This window comes from Dreissena polymorpha, chromosome 14, assembly GCF_020536995.1.
Source record: "Dreissena polymorpha isolate Duluth1 chromosome 14, UMN_Dpol_1.0, whole genome shotgun sequence".
NCBI classification, from domain to species: domain Eukaryota; kingdom Metazoa; phylum Mollusca; class Bivalvia; order Myida; family Dreissenidae; genus Dreissena; species Dreissena polymorpha.
In genome coordinates, this window is record NC_068368.1 from 8,732,594 (window position 1) to 8,757,610 (window position 25,017).

A 25,017-nucleotide genomic window follows, 5' to 3' on the forward strand; every position below is an offset into this window, starting at 1 on the left:
CCTTGAGGCATCCCTACAAGAATATAACAACAAACTATCAGGGCTTAAATGCGCACCATGTACTATAGGCATTAAACCATGAGTAATTCCTTCCTAATATGCGTAGTGACCATCTAAACATATTGCTTGTTCTACTATGAGTTAAATATGAAGTTCCCATCATTTTCACATATTAAAACCTATGTTTGCATTATTGAACTTTTCTATCTGAAAATTAGATCATTCGGAACGTCATTTCTAAGGTTAACAATATGAACTCTTTCGTTTACAAACGATGTACTGCATATTAGTCATCGTTGTAAGCAAGTTAATGAAAATGTTTGTGAAATAAGATATGTTTCATAAGTTAATGAAACATCAAAATATCTCGATCGCATCATAGCTTTGTAACGTTCGTTTAAAATTATAATGTCGTTGCACTTTGCATTTGAAAATGAAAATTTAAATATTTGCGATGAAGCTTAGTTTTTTCGGTCAAGGACACTTTTGTATTTTTTTCCTTTTGATGTTTTTTTAACTTCTTTTCAACAAACCTAATGGCTAGAAACTGGTTTTCTCTGGTTTTCCGAGAGACGATAACAACGCTTGTGTGCTCATATTTTCTTTTTTCTATTTGTTAGTCATTATTTACTACGATAAATACATATATAGTTCATGCACGTATGAATCTATACAAAATAATTATTGTTTGATCGATATTTATGTAAATCTGAATAAAATGTGAAATTAATGTTTCAGTGATAAGGGGAGAAGATAAAGGTTTCATAAATAGGAATGTCGGAGAATCATTAATGGTTCGAAAACGTGTTTCATAAACTTTGAAATGTCGTATTAAAGTTCCAATACCTTAAAATCACCAAAATGTTTTTTTTTCAAACATCATGTTTTTGCAAGTTCGACAGTCACTTTATTGTACGGCCTCAAAATTAGAAGTTAAAAGTCTTTAAAAAGGATACAAATTGTAGATTATTACTAGACATTCAAGTCGTGAATTCCAATCGGGAATATTATTAGTATATTTCTCATCGGTTGTATAGTGCTGTACGATATGCCTTTCTATAAGATCGTATCAGTAGGCCATTCCTTCTAAGCATACTAGTTTTACATTCCAACTAGGCAACAAATCGTACATTTCCTCTAGGCATGCCAGTTGTACAAATCTACTTGACCCAACAGTCGCAGACATTGCAATGAACAGTCCACTTTAACTTAACTGTAATTTTATGGTAAATCCACTTTAACTTCATAGTTTACTAACAGTATGGTACTCAAATGTGCGTCTTTTACAAGCTATAAAAACATACATATATAACAAAGAAGTTTTTATTAAAAATTTACAGAACCCAAGCTTCAGGGTTAATAATATCTGTTTAAAAACATTTAATTATTATTCTATGTTTCTAATGTTACTTACTTAATACACTCGAGTCAGACTTGACATTGCTGCTTTTTTTCATGCATTTTCAAAATAATTAATTATCACATACATTTCATTAAGTGTTGTCGTGTGAAAATGCTTTTAAATAGTTTCTTTCTCGTTGATGCTCAATTATATATTTTATTGAATTATTGTTTGTAGTTGTGTTGTTTGACAGGCCGATCTTTACGATGACAATAAGTTTATTCACTTACTCCTCAAAACAAAAACACGTACATGTATGTAACTAGAACTCCGCGAGTTGCAGGTGTCGCTTTAAGCCCGAGAAGTATTAGCGATTATATCACACACCTTGAACGCTAAAAAGTGTTAGAATCAAGTCCTAAACAACAAAAGAGTATACACATTCATAAATGGCAATAACGCAAGTAGTACAAGTATTTAAATTAACAAAGGGGCAATAAATCCAAAATAAAAGCAACGGTTCTTGTGCACATTTGCGCAAGCGATGTTGATAGCTTTAAGAATCTTAGAAAGTATCCTCCGTGAAATAGAAACGTTATGCCGTCATCGATATAACGACGCAGTAGACAAAATATAACAGCTAGCGACACTACATAAAGGAGTCCAAAAACATAGAGTTAAATGACAAAACGTTTTTCATTTCAAAAGACCTGCAGAGACAATGATCGGGTTGTAATTGACCTTCGCTATTAATTCCGTATACAATTCACCACAGAGCATGAAATAAAAAATGTATCATATGTAAAGACACTGTTCTATGAATGTAAATACATGTAAGTATATATATATTTATTGACTATCGTATCAAAAAAGACATGAATCGAGTAACTACTAAATACACTAAATCTTGACATTAAATGGTTTATACGTTTTATTTAATATCAAAACGTGAAATGAATCGGAACACAATTTAATGCACTAAATATTGATATGAAATGGTATATGCACGTACTATGGTAAACTGATAACAATTTAATGAACCAGATATAAACATGAAAATGGTGTAATACTTTACCCAAATTATCAAACGTTAATTGAATTTTATAACATTTACATACACTAGATACAAACATGATAATACTTATACTTTACTGGAATATCCAAAAGTACACATTTAATTATGGGATAGAATTTGAATGCACTAGATATACATTTAATGAATGGGATAGAATTTGAATGCACTAGATACACATTTAATGAATGGGATAGAATTTGAATGCACTAGATACACATTTAAGGAATGGGATAGAATTTTAATGCACTTGATACACATTTAATGAATTCGATAGAATCTGAATGCACAAGATACACATTAAATGAATGGGATAGAATTTGAATGCACCAGATACAGTTATGACAATATTAATAGATGTCTTAAGAGTATGAAAAATTATTCGGAATGGATAACTTTCCAATGCACTATATACATATATGGTATGGTATTCACGTCATATATTCAATTATCCAAAACTGAAAAGATTTTGCGGATACTTTTGTAATGTAGAAGATACACAAATTATACATTCCCAAATATAGAAAACTCGAAAAAAAGCTCTCCTAACGTTCATTATTTTGGATATTTTTTAACGCGAACACTTTTTTAAAGTTCAAACTGAACTTTATACCAAGTGAATGGCGTTTGTTTCGTCGCAGTGTTGTTTCCATTCACGAATATTCTATGGCGGTAAATCTGCCGAAAGAATTATCACGTGTTATTTTTGCAGCTGGTTATTTGTACTCGTACACATGTACTAGATTTGAATCCGAATATCCAACCACTATCATATTTCTGTGTTCATCTATTGCTATTGCTGAACAGTTTCCGCGCATTGTAATCAGAGCTCTCTCTTTGAAAACTCCGTTTATCAGGCCAAATTGATACACACCATTCCCATTCGCAACGTATATATTCCCTTGAGAATCCCATTTTACATCACTGATGTCCTTAATTTCCGGTTGGGCGTCATGAGTTTTTCTGTATTTCCAAACAAACGGACATACTGCATGCACTGTGCCTTTTTGACATTCGCCATCGTCTATCTTTACTTGGAAAAGAGTCTCTTGGCAGGCTACCGCAATTTTCTTGGTTGTTTTGCACGCCCGGATTCTGTTTATATTCGCGGAAATATTTGATCCGTTGCTTGTCCACCTTTTTTCGTCAAAAGCATAGCACACATGACCTGTCGAGATGTTAAGCAACTGGATTCCTTTCGTATGAACAACTAACAAATGATGACCTAGCATAGTGACGCTTTTAAGATTACCGTTGCAATCGATTACATATTTATCGCGAAATCCATCATTATATTCTAAGAACATTATTTTTTTTGCCCACAAACCAAAACAAAAAGCAACCGTAAACACACCGTCTTTTTTTTTTCTTCAACGACACACATGTCATTGGCAAAGGAGTTAAAGTTATAGTATGATAACAAAATGAGTTTCAGTGAATATACCTTTATCATCTTCTTATATAGTAGAAGTATTCTACCGTCCGTTAATACATCTAAAGCAATAACTGGAGGCACACCATCATTGTGTTTACATTCACAAAGCAATAACTTTATACTGTGATACATTATTTTCATTTCATATAGAGACTTTTTTTATGTATTTGTATTTGAATCAATCTGTTGTTCTACTTGTGTTGCTACAGTTCGTGTTTTTGTAGCTGGGAATAACAATGAGCCTTCATCCAATGCTTCATCGCTGCACAATTCGGAGCCTTGTTCGTACGCACTTGCTAACACCACATCGCATCGGTTCATCGTGTTTACAATATCTTCAGTGCTTACAGTTTGTACACATGTTATTTTCACAGTTGAATTCTTCTAAATTAAGTCATCTTCTTCCAATTCTTTCATCAACTTTGATGCCAAGAAATAAAGGACAGCGTTTTGTTTCATGGAACCAAACTTTGATGCTAAATCAAACAGTTTCTCATAAATCAAAGCTTTCTTTTCGATTTTTGACAGTGTTTGCTCAGAACGTCTAAAAGGCTCCGTCACATGCAGTATTGAACGTTCGTGTTCTTTGTTAAACTTCTTCTCTAGATTTTCAACGTTCTTTCTCAAGGTCTCAACCAAAGTATTAATATGCTGTTGTACTTCTTTGCCATTGGCATTTGCAGCTTCTGATAAATTCATCGTTTCGGTTAGTTGTACTTGGCACTTTCTCTGGAGCACAATGATTCGTTCACGTAAATTTTCAGACGCATATTCATCTTCAAGCACGTGTATAAGGTATATCCGATCTGCACACAATCTGGTCGCTTTTCAGACAGTGCAGGCATATCAAATTATCATGACTTTTACAATACTGGTCAAGTTCCACATCATGGTGTATAGGGCAGTGCGACAATTTCTTTATTTCTTCGAATACTGTTACGTCTTGTGGCAGTTCAGTCTCTTCCAGTAATTTGTGCCCACGTAATGTCTAGTGTTTTCTATGATCTCGTGCACACGGCGTGCACAGATATTCAATGCAGTCTATACAAAAATGTTTTGGATACACTGTTTCTTCAACGAACAAGCAAGGACCACACTACAATGCGCGTGCCATGGTTTACTTCTTCCGTAGGTTGCAGGTGGTTGATTATTACTTTCTTGAAAATGCACCATAGATATCAAGATATAGTTGTATTATTTAATTATCTTGATTGTTAGTTGTTAACTTATTCTTATATTAAAGTAGCTGTGACTATGACGTTGATCTGGCTGACTTTTAATGCAATCCTAACCTTGGTCTGCTTGTAAGTATCTACAAACACTCTTTCTACGCTAGACATACATTTGAACAGAAATAGTTGTTTGCTTTTGTTTTTGTTTTTCTGACCTTAGTATAGTGTACTCACGGTGGGCAATTGTGGTCAGTCTCTGTCAATGTTTTCACGCAATCTTAAGAAAACATATGATGTATCTTTATATAGCTGATAACTAGATTAGTTAGAATATGGATCAAGTCCAAAACAATGATATTATTTGCCACTATTATTAAAAGCACATGTCGCGATAATCACTAAATTACACATACAAACATCACGTCTGCCTATTGCAATTTACAGGTTTTATACCAGTTCATCGGTTTAATGATAAATAAAATATTTGGTCGAATTTAAATTTCTTATTATCATTTTGTTCAAATTGTATTACATAATGTATTTTACTTCCAACACGTGAATTAATACTTTAAATGATCGGAATTATTACGAATTAGTTGCATTTATCTTATTTTACAAACCTAGCATAAGAAACAATATATACTTTTGATATGAATTATCTACGTTCAATTGTCATCATTTACCCTGGTACATCTAATATTTTTACCGACATTTGCAGTGTGTCACATTTACCTGACCATTCATGAACAAACATGAAGCGGTATATGCCCGCTTTTCATGAACGATTTAATTTTAAATAACAAAAAAAGTAAACGTGTTCGATAAATCAAATTTGTAGATGTCTGGTTTTGGCTGTTGTTTATGTATTGGGAAAATGACAGTTTTAATTTAAACGCCGATTGTCTCTTTATATATAAGATGAATAAGTGAATTTACTTGTGTTTACTTTTCAATCAAAATAGCATCATTAAAGCTGGTTTAATACGAGATAGGTGTATGTAAACATGTACGATAAACCGTTCTGTTCCGGTATCAAGTTACATGAACATTTTCAGAAAATGCATACTTACCATGGCATTCCTAGTAATTAAAACACAGTAGTTGAAACAGTAAAAGTTACAGTTATTAATAAGAATGCTGGTCTTGCAAAAAATTCAAACAAACCTTGTTGAAGTTGATTAACATTTCACATCCGTTTATCGATATAATGTCTCCGTCTCCCGACTCTTTACTTACGCAGTAGTTTCCAGTTTGTATAGGTCATTGCGTTCTCTTAATCAAAGCGCTGAATGCCCTTACGTTGTTTGTAATTGTGTTACGCTGATAACAGCCAACTCTTTTAAATATATCTACACAATTTATAATCAAACACAGAACATATTTGAAATGTTTATTGAGTTTTTTTACCGACACATGCCATTATTTTCGAAAGAAACACATTCAATCTATATATTATCATAAGTACACACATAATTTAAAACTGTTAGATTACTGTTAAATATCATAGAACTTGCAAAAGGAACAAATTCTTTTCAAGACACATATTGCTATTCTTGTAAGAATGTCTAGCAAATATTTTTAGCAATACACCCGTTTATAATATTTTAATTAGAACAAAAAACTAAAACGTCGTCACCTCTATAAAAGTACACTAAGAAAAACTGAAACATCAACCCATAATTAGAACTGCATGTAATTAAGATCCATATACGTTTTTATTTTACCCATGACCCGTGCGCTTTCAAAGAAGAAGGAAGTTTTTAACTGTATAAGTGTGTATAAATCATGTGGAAGTGGTCCGTTTAGACTACAGGGACATGATTTCAACAAACGTTGTACACGACATTAATCTGATGTACCATATCCAATATTAAAGTTATGGGGCTTGTGTGTGTGATTTGTTTTTCAAATAATATATTTCATGTTTTCTACTGTTTAGTCTATATTTATCATGTGACCCCAAGGGCGTGTCTAGTTTTGAAAAACTTAGGAAACACACTTAGGAAAGGACATTGACCTTGAATTTCGATAACATTGAATACAAACTTGTTTAAAAGGCCTTTTAAAGTGTAATCAGTATGATAACTATGTTCTTACAGAATTATTCGCATTAACATTTTGTATCAGTTCAACTAAGACTATGTGTTAAGTTATAAAAAAAAACTCGTTTGAATGCCATATTGGTTCTCATGAAGTGTGCCAACTTTCTCTACTCGTTAAAATGGAATCTTAAGGAACCCCTATAAGAATATGTAAAGAAACGGCATGGGATTAATCTCACATTATTTGCTCTAGGCATTAAGCTATTAGTAATTGCAACCTGCTCTGCGTAATAACCATCTTAACATATTGCTTGCTATACAATGAGTTGAGTATGATGAAGTATCTATCGTTTTCACATAGTTTAACCTATGTATTCACACTTTTATTTGTCATTTCTTAAGTGAGCAATATAAACTATTTCGAACCCATTTGCTTTCGTTTACAAATGATCTACTACATTTAATTCATACTTGTAAGCAAGTAAAAGTAATTGTTTACGAAGCAGGCTATGTTTGATAAGTTTATGTTCTCATCTGCAACATGGCGTTGTTATATTCATTTGACACAGACGTCGTCGCACCTTGCTATTGAAAATTGTGTTTTTTTTCGGTGAAGCTGAATTTTTGTTCGATAAAGGATACATCAAAGAAAACACTTTGTTTCTTCTGTTGTTGTTCTTTTTGTACTTTTTTTTAAATCTTATGACAAGAGCCTGATATTTTTTTGGTTTTCCGAAGGATGGTAACACACGCGTACGTGCCCATAGTTTCTTTATTCCATTGGTTACACTTTATTTATTACGATAAAGGCATATCAGTGGAAGATTTTAACAAGCTTTTCAGCGGTATGTTTCTAATTGGCATATTAGACGTATATTCATGTTTGGCATGTCTGTTGTACAGTCATACTCGAACTACATGTCGAATTTTCCTACTTGACGTATTAGTCGTCAATTTCTGCTAGAACAGACAGTCGCTAATGCATTGAATCAGATACATGTATATCATTCGTATAATAATATCAAACATTGTATAAAGCTGTCTATTTAAACTTAACAGTTATTTCATTGTAATACGAATGTAACTTTATTGTTTACCATTTCCTTTGTAATGGTACATAAATATCTGTCTTGCCAATCTATTTACAACACATTTATATATAACTGAATATTTTATTATTTAAAAGTTACAGCAAACGAGCTTTACAGAATATTATATTTAAAAAACAGTACGTAAATATCCCAAATGTTACCTAGTCAAGACAATGAAGTCCGACTAAAAAAAAATAGTTCTAGTTCCAGGAAACTGACTCGAACGCGTTTCAAATAAGCCTAAGGCTTTCTATGCAATCGAGCTAAAATAAATAGGTTTGAACTAAAAGGAACACATTTCTCGCTTCTGTTGTGGAAAAGGTGCTTCCAATTAGTTCCTTATATCGTTGATGTTCCCTTACGTTATTTTTAATGAATTATGTTTTGTTGTTTTGATAATTGACTTGAACATATTTGAAATAACAATTAGGCTATTCATGTTTTCCTCACAACAAATACATGTAAATGTATTAAACAAGAACTCTGCAAGTCGGAGATGTCGCTTGACAACCGAGAACTATGGGCGATAATGTCACACACATTGCAGACTAACAAGTGTTAGAAGTATTTTCCAATCAAAACAAATGTAATGTTGTATTTGCATTAACAAAAACGGAAATACATTAAAAAACGTATTACGCGCAATATTACGGTTCTTGTACATAGCACTTTTCATTATCAATACTATCATTCCACGAAAGTTAGTTTGACAGCCTTATATAGCCTCAGTGATCAAACAAATTAAATACGGACATTCACAAACAATTGAGTAGTATTCAAAGGTTGAATAAATCGTATTAAATGTTAATGCACTACATACACACTTTGAGTGGCGTATGCATATTCTAGGGTATTAAAACGATACACGAGTTGGATAGCATTGCATGCACTAGTTACATAAATGAAATGTCATATACATTTACTAGAGATTTCACAAGATAAATGAGTTGGAATAATGCACTAGATACACATATAACAAGATGTGTTTGTGAAACACTATGTCCCCCCATATATTTGACCTTTGACCTTGAAGGATGACCTTGACCTTTCACCACTCAACATGTGCAGCTCCATGAGATACACATGCATATCAAATATCAAGTTGCTATCTTCAATATTGCAATAGTTATGGCCAATGTTAAAGTTTGACGCAAACAAACCAACAAACAAACAGACAGGGCAAAAACAATATGTCCCCAGTATAGACTGGGGGACATAAAAAGGTATTATATACTTTATAATGTAATTTTACAAGTTGAAGTTTTAACAACTTAAATAAATACGATAACGTTTCATCGCACTAAATACAAAAAAATGATAATATTTATACATGTTGTATAGTATCCAAAAGTTATTATACATAAGAAAGATAAATATAGTAAAGTATAATCATGTTTACAAGGTTATCCAAAAGTTAATTGAAACGGCGGATACATTTTTATATACATGCACAAATGTATCTGATATATTCACAAAGTACATGAACTCGAGTATAAGCTATCAAAAAATTAAATTCCTCGGATAATATATTATATTAACACTGATTAAAACTGATCTTGAGAGCAATTTTAAGGTATAAGTTTCTTCGCATATAACTTTTTTTTCTGTTGTAGTCTACTGACTTGTTATCTGGTCAAAACACCAGCCGAATGCAGATCACTAACAACAGTCAGTCTAGTTTTTCATAAATATAACGAACATCACGACTGACTTAAGCACGTTCTATTCTGCAGCTGGTTGTTCGTACTCGTACACGTATATACGATTTGAATTCGACCAAGCAACTACTATCCTGTTCCTTTGTTCATCTATTGCTATTGCTGTACAATTTTCACGGATTGTTATCAGAAGTCTCTCGTTGATTATACCATCCTCTAGACAAAATTGATACACACCGCACTTATTTGCAATATACATGTTCCCTTGCGAATCACAATTAACATCTTCGTTTTCTTTTATTTCCGGTCTGTCACGACTTTGTTGGTATCTCCAAACAAACGGACATACTGCATGCAGTGTGTCTTTTTGACATGCGCCATCTTCTATGTTTACTCTGTAAACTGTGTCACTGCAGGCTAGTGCAATTTTATTAGTTGCTTTACAAGCTCTGACTCTTTTTATGGTCGTACTTATTTTTGATCCGTTGCGTGCCCACATTTTCTCGTCAAAGGCATAACACACGTGACCAGTAGAGATGTCAAGCAACTGGACTGGACCTGATCCAACTACTAACAAATGATGACCAAGCAATGTCATGCTGTTAATGTAGTGACTACACTTAAAAGTGTATTTCTCACAAAATCCGTCAGTATATTCCATCAATGTAATTTTGTTTTCAAAATAACTGTAAAAACAAATTGCGACCGTAAACACGCCGTCTTGCTTTTCTTCCAGAACACACATATCTTTAGCATAGTTATTGACATCGAAAGTTAACTTCGAAACCAATACCAGTTTCAATGAATATACCTTTATCATACGTGCATGAAGTAATAGTATTCTGCCGTCCGTTAATACATCTAAACCAATAACTGGAGGGAATTCATCGTCCCTTTTAGGACATTCACAAAGCAATAATTTTACATTATTATACAATATCTTCATTTTATGTTTGTGAATCTACCAGTTCTTCCTCTTGTGTTGCTACAGTTCGTGTTTTAGGAGGAGGGAACCTCACTGAATCTTCTTCTGATGCTTCTTCACTGCATAATTCCGAGCCTTGTTCGTCCGAACATGCTGACGCTAGACTGAATTGACCCATCATGTTTACAATCTCTTCACTGCTGATTGCTTGTACACATTTTATCTTTGAAGTTGAATTCTTCTTCAGTAAATCATCTGCTTCTAATTCTTTCATCAACATTGACACCAAGAAATGGAAGACTACATTATGTTTCATCGTACCAAACGTTGACGCTACATCGAATAGGTTCGCATAATGTATAGCTTTCTTTTCGATACTTAACAGTGTTTGCATAGAAAGTCTAACAGACTCCGTCACAGGCGATATTAATCGTTCGCGCTCTTCATTTAACTTCTTCTCTAGATTTTGAACGTTCTTCGTCAAGGTATCAACTAAAGTATTGATATGCTGCTCTACTTCTTTGCTATTGGTATTTGCAACCTCTGATAATTCCATCGTTTCGTTCAGTTGTACTTGACACTTTCTCTGGAGCTCAAAGATTCGTTCACGTACATTTTCAGACGCATATTCATTTTCCAACAATTTTGTAAGGTCTATCCGATCTTCACACAATCTGTGGTCGTTTTTCAGACAATGCAGGCATATCAAAACATTATGATTTTTACAATACTGGTCAAGTTCAATGTCATCGTGTATGGAGCAATGCGACAATTTTTTCATTTCTTCAAATAATGTTGCGTCTTGTGGCAGTTCCGTCTCTCCGAGTAATTTATGCTCACGTAATGTTTTGTGTCTTCGATGTTCTCGTGCACACGCCGTGCACAGATATTCAAGACAGTCCACACAGAAATGTTTTGGATCAACTGTAACATCCTCGAACGAGCAAGGACCACATTTCAGCGCGTGCGCCATGTTTTTCTTCCCCTGAAGGTTTATATATATATATATTTATTTATTTATATATATATATATATATATATATATATATATTTATTTATTTATTACTTCCCATGTACTGTTCTTTTTTATATTAAGTATATCTAAAATGTTTTTCTACAATGATAGCGCCCTTGATCCGACTGGGCGAAAATGCAATCCAAAGGATTTCTTCATGTAAACAATCCTCAAACAAAATTTCAGCGCAATACAATCATTCGAACAATTCTTTAAACAGAAGCAGATGTTTGCTGCTTTGTTGCTGTTAAGCTCACCTGAGAATCAAGTGTTCAAGGTGTGCATTTGTGGTCAGTCTTTATCCGGCGTCAATCTTCGTCTGTCGTGTGTCGTTTGCCATACGTCGTCAATTGTAAGCTTGTGACCACTCTTATAGGCCATTTTGTTTTACTAAATCTTGATAAAACTTCGGGTTATTGTTCATCATTGCAATATCTAGGCCAGATTATAATCTGGGTCACGTATATCGAAAAACAAGGTTACCAGGTAAATTTTTTTTAGAACTTTGTTAACACATTTGAAAGCCACATAAATGACTCAATCTTGATGAAGCGTGATTCGATTGTTTATATTGACAATATAAGCAAAGTTCGAATCTGAGTCATATGTGTCCCAAAACAAGGTCACCGAGTAAAAGCTTAGAAAAATAGTGTTACCATTATTAAAGCAAAAATAAGGACTCATGTACTAAACCCTCGTCAATGTCAGTTTTTCCTTTGAAAATATATATGCCATATGGTCATGTGGAAGAAAAATTCGGTCACCAAGTCAAGTTCTACTATTGATGAGTGCTTAAGGTCCTTCCTTGGTTTTATTGTGAAGGTGATATTGACATTTACCTTTCTGGTCCCCCAAAAGCAATCTCATGTTAGGTCGCCATGTTTGTTATTGAATGTGTAAGAATATCGTATAATAAGCATTGTCATTAATTGCAAATAATGTCAATTAATTTGATAACTCAGTTATTAACTTACATAATTGCAATGCATGTGAGCTGAATGTTAAATTTTATGCAAACATATTCTAAAAGTAATCAGGAATAACTAGCAAGTGACATAGATCTAGTTTTAAAAGTAGATATTTCAAAACTTCATCAACTGTTACTCTTGTGTATCAGAGTTTGGGTCAAGACCCTATTATGCTAACTGTGACCAGACACAATAGCTGCCTTTAAAAAACGGTTGTGAACTAACTATTGGGATGTTAGTTTTGCCAAAAAATAAAGCATGACAGCTTAATGATCAGTTACGTGACTCTTGCACTCCCAGAGTGTTCGGTCATCGCTAAAAATATATCCCGGACCCTAGATTCTTCGAACATCTTAAAATTACATATTTGACATAAAATAGATTTGAAATAATTTCAGACATTCACATCTGTATCGTGAATAAAGGACTTAATTCAACCCATTTTTTCTCCATACGAAACCTGAATGTTAGTAATTAACAAAAACAAACGTGTAAATGACTTTGTTTGAAAATTAAAAACAAACATATTTATTGTAAATAATATATTATACGTTTCACTAGAAATGCCAAAATTGTATTCGTGCTGCAGATAAACAAAAGTATGGATACCATTGCGTGGTATTAAAATATTTCTTTCATCAATTTCACTTTATGTTATGGAAATATGTTAAACTATATAGATCGGACAGAACATACAGGAGATGTTGACAAAACACACAATGATAATTAATTCGCAATACATTGGAAACGGATTCAATTTAACGTGCATTGGAAGTTTCTGAATATAAATTCATCATTTATTTACTTATATCGAAAAGGAAGCCGGGACGCGAGCACAACAAGCAATTTTAAGTTTCGATCGACAAGGGCCAAGTAAATTAGAGCTTAATAATATTTACTGAGCTTTGCAGTAGTTTTTAAACAATACTTGTTTCATACAACGTTCAGTTTATCGCACGCAATCATCAATCGGTTATAGTGTTCAGTATTATATTCAGAAAAGTATCGTTGTCGAAAATGTATTCATAACTTTTCTGTACATTATAAAGTCAATTTTAATGCATACATGTATGTTATTGTTGGATATCAAACAATTGTTGTAAGTTTGAATTCTCTAAAAATGAGACAATTTGCACACTATTAGTTGGCATTTATATATCTCCAGCTGCAGTATAACCTTAACTTATTTAGGTCACATGTCATCGTAGTAAGCTACGCCGAAAGAAATCACATATTTATCAACGTCTTCTCGTCTACTAAACATCTAAAGAATACTGTACAAACGGCGCATAAACCATAGGCACCGAATTCGCATGTTGCGATGTGATTTTAAGGGTGATAGAAAAGTAAACCAGGTTGGTACCTTTTTTCGACGTCGCTGTCTAATGCAGGTGTGTACATAGATCCGTTGCTATGATTATATGCAACCGAAGCATTGACTGACAATCATATTGCGCAAATTTGCAAGGTATAGGCAATGGAAACTAACAGCGACAGTTTAATGTATAACAATACATGTTAATATTAAAATCCATACGCTTTTACAAATAACTACATGTAGTTTAAATAAAGTCAAAGACAATTTATCGATATACCTTCTAAAAGGGAACGTATTATTTAACAAGTTTATATTGTGATCAGCACGTTGAATGCATACACAGAAAGCTTTACAAACTTTTGTATTCACTTGTGTAGGGGTTAGTAAGTAGGTTTCTATGTAGCGGTAGTATGTTTGAGTGCGACCAATAAGTGAAACTAAACCTGCGCGCATTCCTGCCTCAGTAAGCATAAAACCCGAAGAAAACATCGGTGAACAGCGGGAAGCCCATTCATGGAAAGTGTTTAACACGGGAAGCGTTAAGGAGGCAACCATTTTATGTTCGCAGGTCCCTTATAAAACTTCAAGAGGTGACTATTGTTTTAATGTTTTCAATCAGCACATTGTTAAAAGGAAAACCCGTCTTATTTACTTATGCATTTATGTCATAGCAAACCAGCCAAATACATACTGTGCGCTTTCACTAGGAGAAATCACGTACTACAGATAAACATAACGACGTGAACCCCATATGTATTCATCACTTGTATTAACTTTTATGTTGATTATTTTTTACATTACAAGTAATATTAAACCGATCCATTATTTAGATAATTATGTTCGTTACCAAAAGGCCCATTCACCCATGTGATTTGATACGTCTTAATATTGCATTTATTTTCCAGTTTTGTTAAATGCAAATGTCAAAATGATAAATAAATAACTAATATGTGCGTCAAGTCTACACATTTAAATAGAAATTGCTTACAGTGTATGCTTTAAATCATTATTTTAAAATGTAGACGTCTGCTATTGTTCAAATGCAAATGAAAAAGATAAGTAACATTAAATGTGGTCGAATTTGTATTTCTATAATCATTGTGTAAACATGGTATGGCAATATTTTACTTTCCAACCAGTGAAGTAATCGAGTTGTGAATAACAAATCTCCAACTTGAGAGTTTCCTCTGCACATATCATACGACTGTGTGTCAATTGCGTTAATAAGAATCATTAAACCAATAGTTTACACCAAAGGCAATTTAAAACAATATACTTTTACTGTTCAGTGGTAATTTTTTAGTTAAATTGTGCTCGTGTGGTACGATTTATTAAGACTTCGTTATAATTGCACCTTTATAGAAACTTCTGCAGTATATGTTATTTGATTTATTATGCTGGTGATACCTTTCTTAAAGTAAAATGTGTTGACAGAAGTGTTGTAGTGGTTTGAAATGAATTTATCTTAGTTTCCTCATCTAACAAAAGTAATCTAGGTCTATTTTCGATTCGCATGATCTACATACACTTGTTTTATATAAAACATTTTTAATTAACTCTGGTAGATCTAATTATTTCCTGACATTTTTCATTTGTCAAATTTTCATGAATCAGTATGAACGCTTTTCAGTTAAGAGTTATTATCAAATACAATATGGTAGATTTAACGTGTTCCATTAATCACATGTTTGAGAAGGTTGGTTATAGCTGCTATATATGTAGGGCAAAACTCAGAATTAATTTCAACGCCGATTGTCTCTTTATATATGTGAATAAGAGTGAACTAACCTGTCTTCACTTTTCAATCCGCAATCAAAATCGCATCGTAACAGCTGTGATTATGCTGAGGTACATGTAAACACGTATTATAAAGCCGCCCTGTTCTGATATCCAGTTACATGTTTATTTTCAGAAAATGCATACTTTGGTATTCCAACTAACTAATACACAGTAGCTAAAACTGCACTAAACTAAAACTTAAAGTTATAACCAAACGTAATGGTGATACACACACATTTAAAAAAACCTTAAGTTTCCTTATAAGACGTTGATTTATATTTTCCTTTTGTTTATCGATACATAATAAGCCTTTGTCTACCTGCTATTTACTACCAAAGTAGTTTCCCTTTTATTAAAGGTCATTCGGTTTGTTAATCAAAGCGCTGACGTCTTCCAAGTTGTTTCGTAATGCGTTACGCTGAAAACAGTCCACTCTTTTATATGATATCTATACAATTTTTTACAAAGCACAAAACATATTCTATTCGAAAGGTTTATTGAATCTTTTAACCAAAAGCATGCCAGTATTTCTAAAGGCAATAACACAATATTCACTGAGTATTAAATCGTTAGTACACGTAAATTTAATTTTTAGATCAATCTTCAATATCATAGCAACTGGCACAATTATATATTCTTCTCGAGACACATATTGTTGTTCTTTCAAGAATGCATTGGATTTATTTTAAGAAATACAAACGAATCGGTGGTTTTCATTAGAAAAAAAAACTAAAAAACGGTCACATCTATGATAGTATACTAACACAAACTGAAACATCGACCCTTGATTTGAACTTATTTAGACCCATATACGATTTAAACACTTAATATATAACCCACTGAACCTTGCGGTATCAGAGAAAATAATTTTAGTTATTTACCGTATACGTATGTATACATCATGTGAGCGTGGTCCGTTTAGGCTACATGGGCATAATTTCACCAAACTTTGTACACGACATCTATCTGGTGTACCATATACAATATAAAAGCTCTGTGGCTTTTTTTCAGATAATATTTTCTAAGTTATCGACTGTTTAAGTCCATAGGTGTCATGAGACGCCTAGGGCGTGGCCAGTTTTGAGACTTATGGGCGCTACATTTATTCTCAAGTTTACTTGCAGTAGGCAAATTTTCCACCCTCTCAAAAATGAAACCTTGAGGCATCCCTACAAGAATATAACAACAAACTACCAGGGCTTAAATGCGCACTATGTACTATAGGCATTAAACCATGAGTAATTCCTTCCTAATATGCGTAGTTACCATCTAAACATATTGCTTGTTCTACTATGAGTTAAATATGAAGTTCCCATCATTTTCACATATTTAAACCTATGTTTGCATAACTGAACTGTTCTATCTGAGATCATTCGGAACGTCATTTCTTGGGTGAACAATATGAACTCTTTCGAACCCTATTGCTTTCGTTTACAAACGATGTACTTCATATTAGTCATCTTTGTAAGAATGTTAAGGTAAATGTTTGCGAAGTAAGATATGTTTCAAAAGTTTATGTAACATTTTTAGTTCTCGACTGCAGCATGGTTTTGTAATGTTCGTTTGAAACAATAATGTCATTGCACCTTGCATTTGAAAATGAAATTTAAAATGTTTGCGATCAAGCTTATTTTTTCGGTCAAGGGCACTTAATAAATACAAAAAACTGTTGTATTTTTCCCTTCTGATAATTGTTTACTTTTTTAAAACAAACCTTATGGCTAGAAACTGGTATTTTTCTGGTTTTCCGCGAAGTGATAACGAATCTTGTGTGCTCATATTTTCTTTCTTCTATTTGTTTCTCATTATTTACTACGATAAATACATATATAGTCCATGCACGTATAAATAGATATAAAATAATTATTGTTTTATCGATATTAACGTAAATCAGATTAAAATATGAAATTAATGTTTTAGTGAAAAGGGGAGTAGATAAAGGTTTCACAACTACGAATGTGGGAGAATCATTAATGGTTCGAAAACGTGTTTTATAAACTTTGAAATGTCGTATTACAGTTCCAATATCTTAAAGTGATATTATGGGCATCTATCAGTTGATAGGTGTCTATCGCAACCGTTGTATATTTTTGGTGTTTTCACTTCATATACACTTATATTTGTTAATGCAGCATCAAAAAATCAAAACAATATCACGAAAAGAGAAAAAAAATGCATTTGAATATCAACCGTACTTTCGTTTTGACAACTGACGACAGAAATAATTCGATTTACGATGTGAATCTAAATTTGGTTTTAGTGCAGATTCGTCCATACGACACAAAGACACTGTTTTGTTTTACAGATCATTTCGGCTTAGAGGACTCACCAGTTATGTAAAATATAGAATATAATATATATTTTTTATAAACAACTGGAAGCAAGATGAGTTGCAGATAATTGGTCAGTAACCATATTTTAACTAAATCTTTTAGCCTGTTAATTCTTTTAAGCTCAATTCAACAGTGAAAAATGCCTATAATATCACTTTAAAATCACCAGACTATTTTTTCTCATACATCATGTTTTTGCAAGTTCAACCGTCACTTTATTGTACGGCCTAAAAATTAGTAGTTAAAAGTTTTAAAATATATAAATTGTAGATTATTACTAGACATTCAAGTCGTGAATTCCAAACGGGAATATTCATTGTATATTTCTCATCGGTTGTATAGTTCTGTACGATATACCTTTCTATAAGATCGTATCAGTAGTGTATTCCTTCTAAGCATACTAGTTGAACATTCCAACTAGGCAACAACTCGTACATTCCCTCTAGGCATGCCAGTTGTACATTCTTACTTGGCCCGACAGTCGCAGACATTGCAATGAACAGTCCACTTTAACTTACAAAATGTAACTGTTATTTTCTTGTAAATCCACTTTAATTTCATAATTTACCAACATTATCGTACTTAAATGTGTGTCTTTTCGAGCTATAAAAACATACATATATAACTGAAAAGTTTTTATCTAAAATTTACAGAACACGAGCTACAGGGTTAATAATATATATTTAAACACATTCAATTATTTTTCTATATGTTTCTAATGTTACTTACTTGATATACTCGAGCCAGACTTGAAATCGTTGCTTTATTCTCATGCATTTTACGATAATTAATTATCAAATACATTTCATTTAGTGTTTTAGTGGTAAAATGCTTTTAATTAGTTTCTTCATTGTTGATGCTCAATTATATATTTTATTAAATTATTGTTTGTAGTGTTGTGCTGTTTGACATGCTGATCTTAACGATGACAATAAGTTTATTCACTTACTCATCAAAACAAATACACGTACATGTATTAAACAAGAACTCCGCGAGTTGTAGGTGTCGCTTGACGCCCGAAAACTATTAGCGATTATGCCATACACCTTGCACGCTAACAACTTTTAGAATCATGCTCTAAACAACAATAGAGTATAAACATTAACAAATGGCAATAAAGCAAATAGTATAAGCTGCAGAGTAATGAGTCTTGTGCATAGCAATTTCCCTCATAAAAATATACACCCACGAATTATGCTGATAGCTTCATTAGTCAAAGAGTTCAAACAAAATTAAGTATTTAAATTAACAAAGGGGCAATAACTCCAAAATATAAGCAACAGATCTTGTGTTCATTCGCCCAAGGGATGTTGATAGCTTTAATAATCTTAGAAAGTATATTCCAGGAAATAGAAAGGGTATGCCGACATCGATATAACGACGCAGTGGACAAAATACAACAGCTAGTGACACTTAATAAAGCAGTCCAAAAACAGAGAGTTAAATGATAAAACGTTCTAATTTCAAACGACCTGCAGTGACAATGATCGGGTTGTCGTTCACCTTCATTATCCATTTCTCCGACTATTCAACGCAGAGGATGAAATAAACAATGTATCATATTTAAAGACACTGTTCTATGAATGTAAATACATGTAGTAGTATCAAAAAGTTTAATGAATCGGAAAGCAATTCACTGCACTGGATACTGACATGAAATGGTTATACGTGTTATATAATATCAAAACGTTAAATGAATCGGATTACAATTTAATGCAGTAGATATGAGATGGTATATGCACGTACTATAGTATTACAAAATTAAATGAATCGCATAACAATTTAATAAATCAGATAAAACATGAAAATGGTGTAAAAATGTACCACATTATCGAAGAGTTAAATGAACTTTAGAACATTTACATACACTAGATACAAACATGATAATATTTATACTTTACTGGAAAATCCAAACGTTATACGAGTTGGATAATATCCGAATGCACTAGATACGTACACTAAATGTTTAATACATGTAAAAGTGTTTTACGCATTTAATGAAAGGGATATAATTTGAATGTACTAGATACAAATATGATAATATTAATAGGTGTCTTATGAGTATAGAAAAGTTATTCGGATTGGATAACTTTCTAATGCACTATATACATATAAGGTATAGTTATATTTTCGATTGTCCAAAATTTAAAAGATTTGGCGGATACCTTTGAAATGTAGAAGATACATAAATGATATATTCACAAAAATAGTGTACTCGAAAAGAAGCTATCCAAACGTTCAATATTTTTGATAATTTTTAAACGCGAACACTTTTTAAAGTTCCAATTGGTATTTATTCAGCTGGTAATTTGTACTCGTACACGTGTACACGATTTGAATTAGAATATCCAACCACTATCCTATTCCTGTTGTTCATCTTTCGGTATTGCCGAACAGTTTCCGCATATTGTAATCAGAGTTCTCTCTACGAAACTGCCATTTATCTGACGAAATTGATACACTCCATGATTAATCGAAATGTACATATTCCCTTGCGAATCCCATTTAACATCTCTGTTGTCCTTAATTTCCGGTTGGTATTTATGTCATTGGAAGTATTCCCAAACAAACGGACATACTGCATGAACTTTACTTTTTTGACATTCGCCATCTTTTATGTTTACTAGGTAAACTGTTTTGTTACAGGCTACTGCAATTTTTCGGGTAATTTTGCACGCCCGAATTCTGTTTTTTTTCTCAGAAATATTTCATCCGCTGCTTGCCCACCTGTTTTCGTCAAAAGCATAGCACACATGACCTGAAGAAATGTCAAGCAACTGATTCCGTTCGTATGAGCAACTAACAAATGATGACCTAGCATAGTGACGCTTTTAAGATACCCTTTGCTTGCAATCAATAACATATTTCTCGCGAAATTCATCAATACATTCTAAGAATGTTATTTTACATGGCCACCTACCAAAACAAATAGCAACCGTAAACACTCCGTCTTTGTTTTCTTCCACGACACACATGTCGTTGGCAGTGGAGCTTAAGTTTAAGTATTTTAACAAAATCAGTTTCAATGAATATACACTTATTATCTGTTTCTGTAGAAGAAGTCTTTTACCGTCCGTTAATACATCTAAAGCAATAACAGGAGGCACCTCTTCATTTTGTTTACAATCACAAAGCAATAACTTTATACGGTGATACATTATTGTCATTTCACATAGAGACTTTTTTAATGTATTTGCATTTGAATCAATCTGTTGTTCTACTTGTGTTGCTACAGAACGTGTTTTTGGAGCAGTGAATATCAATGAGCCTTCATCTATTGCTTCATCGCTGCACAATTCGGAGGCTTGTTCGTACGCACTTGCTAACACCACATCGCATTTGTCCATCGTGTTTACAATATTTTCAGTGCTTACAGTTTGTACACATTTTATTTTCACATTTGAATTCTTCGTAAATAAGTCTGCTTCTAATTCTTTCATCAACTTTGACGCCAAGAAATGAAGGACAACGTTATGTTTCATCGAACCAAACTTTGACGCTAAATCGAAATGGTTCTCATAACGTTAAGCTTTCTTTTTTATATTTGACAATATTTGCTCAGAATGTCTAACAGACTCCGTCACATGCGATGTTAGACTTTCGCGTTTTTCATTCAACTTAATCTCTATGTTTTCAACATTCTTTTTTAAAGTCTCAACAAAAATATTTATATAATGAGCTACTTCTTTGCTATTGGTACGGGCAACCTCTGATAGTTCCATCGTTTCAGTTAATTGCACTTCACATTTTCTCTTGAGCTTAATGATAAGTTCGCCAAGATTTTCTGTCGCAAATCTCTGTTCCAGTAGGGCCGAAAGGTCTATACAATCTTCACACGATCTGTGTTCGTTTTTCAGACAATGCAGGCAAATTAAAACATTATGAATTTTACAATACTGGTCAAGTTCTACGTCATGGTGTATGGGATAATGCGACAATTTCTTCATTTCGTTGAATAATGTTACGTCTTGTGGCAGTTCAGCCTCCCCGAGTAATTTATGCTCACGTAATGTTTTGTGTCTTTGATTTTCTCGTCCACACGCCGTGCACAAATATTCCAGGCAGTCCACACAGACATTTTTGGATCAACTGTTACTTCCTCGAACAAGCAAGGACCACATTTCAGCGCTTGCGCCATGATTCACTTCCCCTGAAGATATACATTTATTTTGTATTTACTATTTATTATTATAATATATACATGTATTTATTATGTAAAGCAATACTGTTTTTATACAGTGGCAGTGCTCGTGATCTGACTGGGCGAAATGCAACCCCAAGCATTGTTTCATGAATGCGATCCACAAACAAAATTGCAGCGCAATACAATCATTCGAACAAGTCTTTGAACAGAAACAGGTGTTTGCCTTGTTGCTGTTTAGCTTACCTGAGCATCAAGTGCGCACTGTGTGCAAATGTGGTCATTCTATATCCGGAATCAATCGTCCTCTGTCGTGCGTCGTGTGCCATACGTCGTCAATTTTAAGTTTGTTACCACTACAGAGGCCACGTTTTTATATATTAAATCTTTTTAATACAACTTCGGCAGAATGTTAATCATGGCAAGATCTAGGTTAAATTAAAATCTGGGTCACGTGTGTCAAAAAGGTTACCAGATAAAATCTTTTAAATTTTTTGTACACACAGCTGAAGCCACATGAATTACTCAATCTTGATGTAATGTAGTCCAAATAAATTATTATCTTGACTATATATAAGCAATGTTCGAATATTGGTCACGTGTGTTCCAAAACTCGGACACCGAGTAAAATCTTAGAGAAATATTATTTCAACTCTATAAGCCACATTAAGGATTCACTTGTACTCAACTGTAGTCACTGTCATAGTGATTCTTCTGCCAATACATGTTTATAGGCTATGTGGTCATGGCTCTCTTGTTTTTTTACTCTTCTGGCCCTAAGCAATCTCACGTTAAGTCGCCTTGCATGTCCTTGTGTTGGAAGCTATTATCGTAAGCATGGTCATCAATTTCGAATAATTTGAATTTATGTGTAAACTCAGCAACATAATCTCAATATTTGTGAGCTGAATGTTAAAGTATATGCACACATATTCTAAAAGTACTAGCAAGTGACCTAGATCTAGTTTTAAAAGTCGATAACTCAAAACTGCATCAACTGATACTTTTTTGTCCTAGAAGTTTGGGTCAAGACCCTATTATGCTAACTGTGACCAGACACATAAACTTTCTTTAAAAAAAGACAAACAGCGTCGAACTTACTATTGAGATGTCAGATTTGCCGTAAAATAAAGCATACAGCTAAATGGTCAGTTACGTGACTCGGACTCCCAAAGTATTCGGTCGTCACTATTAAAACATCTCATACCCTAGATTCTTCCAATATCTCAAAAGAACTCAATTGACCTTAAATAGTTTTGCAATAATTTCAAAAAGTAATTTCTGCATTCTGAATAAATAAGCATGCACAACCTCATTTTACCATACGAGACCTGAGTCAATGCAAAAGAGTATTCGTGCTGCAGATGAAAAAAAGTATGGATAACACTTTGCGGTATTAAAAGACATCTTTCATCAATTTCAATTTATGTTATGGAACTTTTTTTAAACAATATAGATCAGACAGAATCTACTGGAGAATTTGATAAAATATGCAATGATACTTAATTCGCAATACATTGGAAATGCGATTCAACTATAAATTTACGTGCACTGAAAGTGTTCAAATATTTTGATTCGAATTTATTTACTTTTATCGAAAAGAAAGCCGGGACGCGAGCTAAACAGGCAATATTACGTTTTGATTGACAAGGGCTAAAAGAATTAGAGATTAATAATATTTACAGAGCACTTCAGTAGTTTTTAAACAATACTTGTCACACACGCAATCATCAATTGGTTATAGTGTTCAGTATTATATTCAGTTAAAGTATCATTGTCGAAAATGTAGTCATAACTTTGTTTTAAATTATAAAATCAATTTAAATCCACAAAGGTATGTTATTGGTGGATATCAAACAAGTGTTGTAAGTTTAAATTCTCTAGAAATCAGAAAATGTCACACTTTTACTTGGTTCTCTAGAAATCAGAAAATTTCACACTTTTATTTGGCATTTATATCTCCAACTCAATAATTATCTCAACTAATCTCGGTAACTTGTAATCTTAGTTAGCTACGCCGAAACAAATCACACATTCATCCACGTCTTCTCGTCTACTTAACATCTAATGAATGATGTATTCACGTTGCATAAACCATCGACATCCAATTCGCAATTTGCCTGACCATTCATGAATCAGTATGATCGCTTTTCAGGTAAGAGTTATTAGCAAATACAATATAGTCAAGGGGCCGTTTTCCAGTAGCTTCTGAAGTTAAAAATTAACTTAAGTTGAAATATTGCGCAATATTTTTTTCTTATCTCCGCCATTTTTTCTTTAAACATAAGATTTCACTTAAGTTAAATTCAGGTAGCTTCATAAACTTAATAAATTTCTTTACTCTGTGTATTTTTTCTCATATATTAAAACTAAAGTTAACTTCCTGTAACCCTTAAAGGAATTTCTTAAACAGAAATACTAACCTTCTGATGTTTTGTTTGTGACATTTCACATTTAACTTTTAACTTGAAATTATTTAAAGAAATTTCTTAACTTAAGTGAAAACTTAAAAAGCTACTGGAATACGGCCCAAGGTCATTAAGCACACGGTTGAGAAGTCTGGTCATAGCTGCAATAAATGTAGGGCAAAATAACATTAGTATATATATTTCAACGCCGATTGTCTCCTCATATATGTGATTAAGAGAGAACCTACCTGTCTTCACTTTTCAATCCGCAATCAAAATCGCGCTGTAACAGCTTCTTTTATGCCGGGGGTCTTTTAA

General features: G+C 33.0%; 2 protein-coding genes across 4 annotated transcripts in view; both read right to left on the bottom strand.

Annotated features, from left to right (window-relative positions):
- Positions 1-25,017, bottom strand: part of LOC127857658 (uncharacterized) — a 158,810-nt gene that overhangs the window by 27,222 nt on the left and 106,571 nt on the right. The window contains exon 1 of one of the 2 annotated variants that reach the window (XM_052394240.1): positions 16,065-16,100. The exons of the other annotated variant lie outside the window; for it this stretch is intronic. The gene's annotated coding sequence lies outside the window, so the exon portion shown is untranslated. Of the gene's footprint in view, positions 1-16,064; positions 16,101-25,017 lie in introns of those variants that run through there. 2 annotated transcript variants of the gene reach the window in all.
- Positions 6,965-24,981, bottom strand: LOC127857660 (transcription intermediary factor 1-alpha-like). 2 transcript variants are annotated; one of them, XM_052394250.1, is made up of 2 exons: positions 24,948-24,981; positions 6,965-11,722 (listed from the first exon to the last, which is right to left on the bottom strand). In XM_052394250.1, the coding sequence occupies exon 2, from the start codon at positions 11,708-11,710 to the stop codon at positions 10,760-10,762; it is 951 nt and encodes a 316-aa protein (XP_052250210.1). In that variant the 5' UTR covers positions 11,711-11,722; positions 24,948-24,981; the 3' UTR covers positions 6,965-10,759. The 2 variants fall into 2 exon arrangements, with proteins under 2 accessions (XP_052250210.1, XP_052250209.1); XM_052394249.1 differs by lacking the exon at positions 24,948-24,981 and adding an exon at positions 15,827-16,057.

Excerpts from the sequence above, each read along its gene's own strand:
- LOC127857660 (XM_052394250.1), bottom strand. The coding sequence starts at position 11,710 with ATGGCGCACGCGCTGAAATGTGGTCCTTGCTCGTTCGAGGATGTTACA.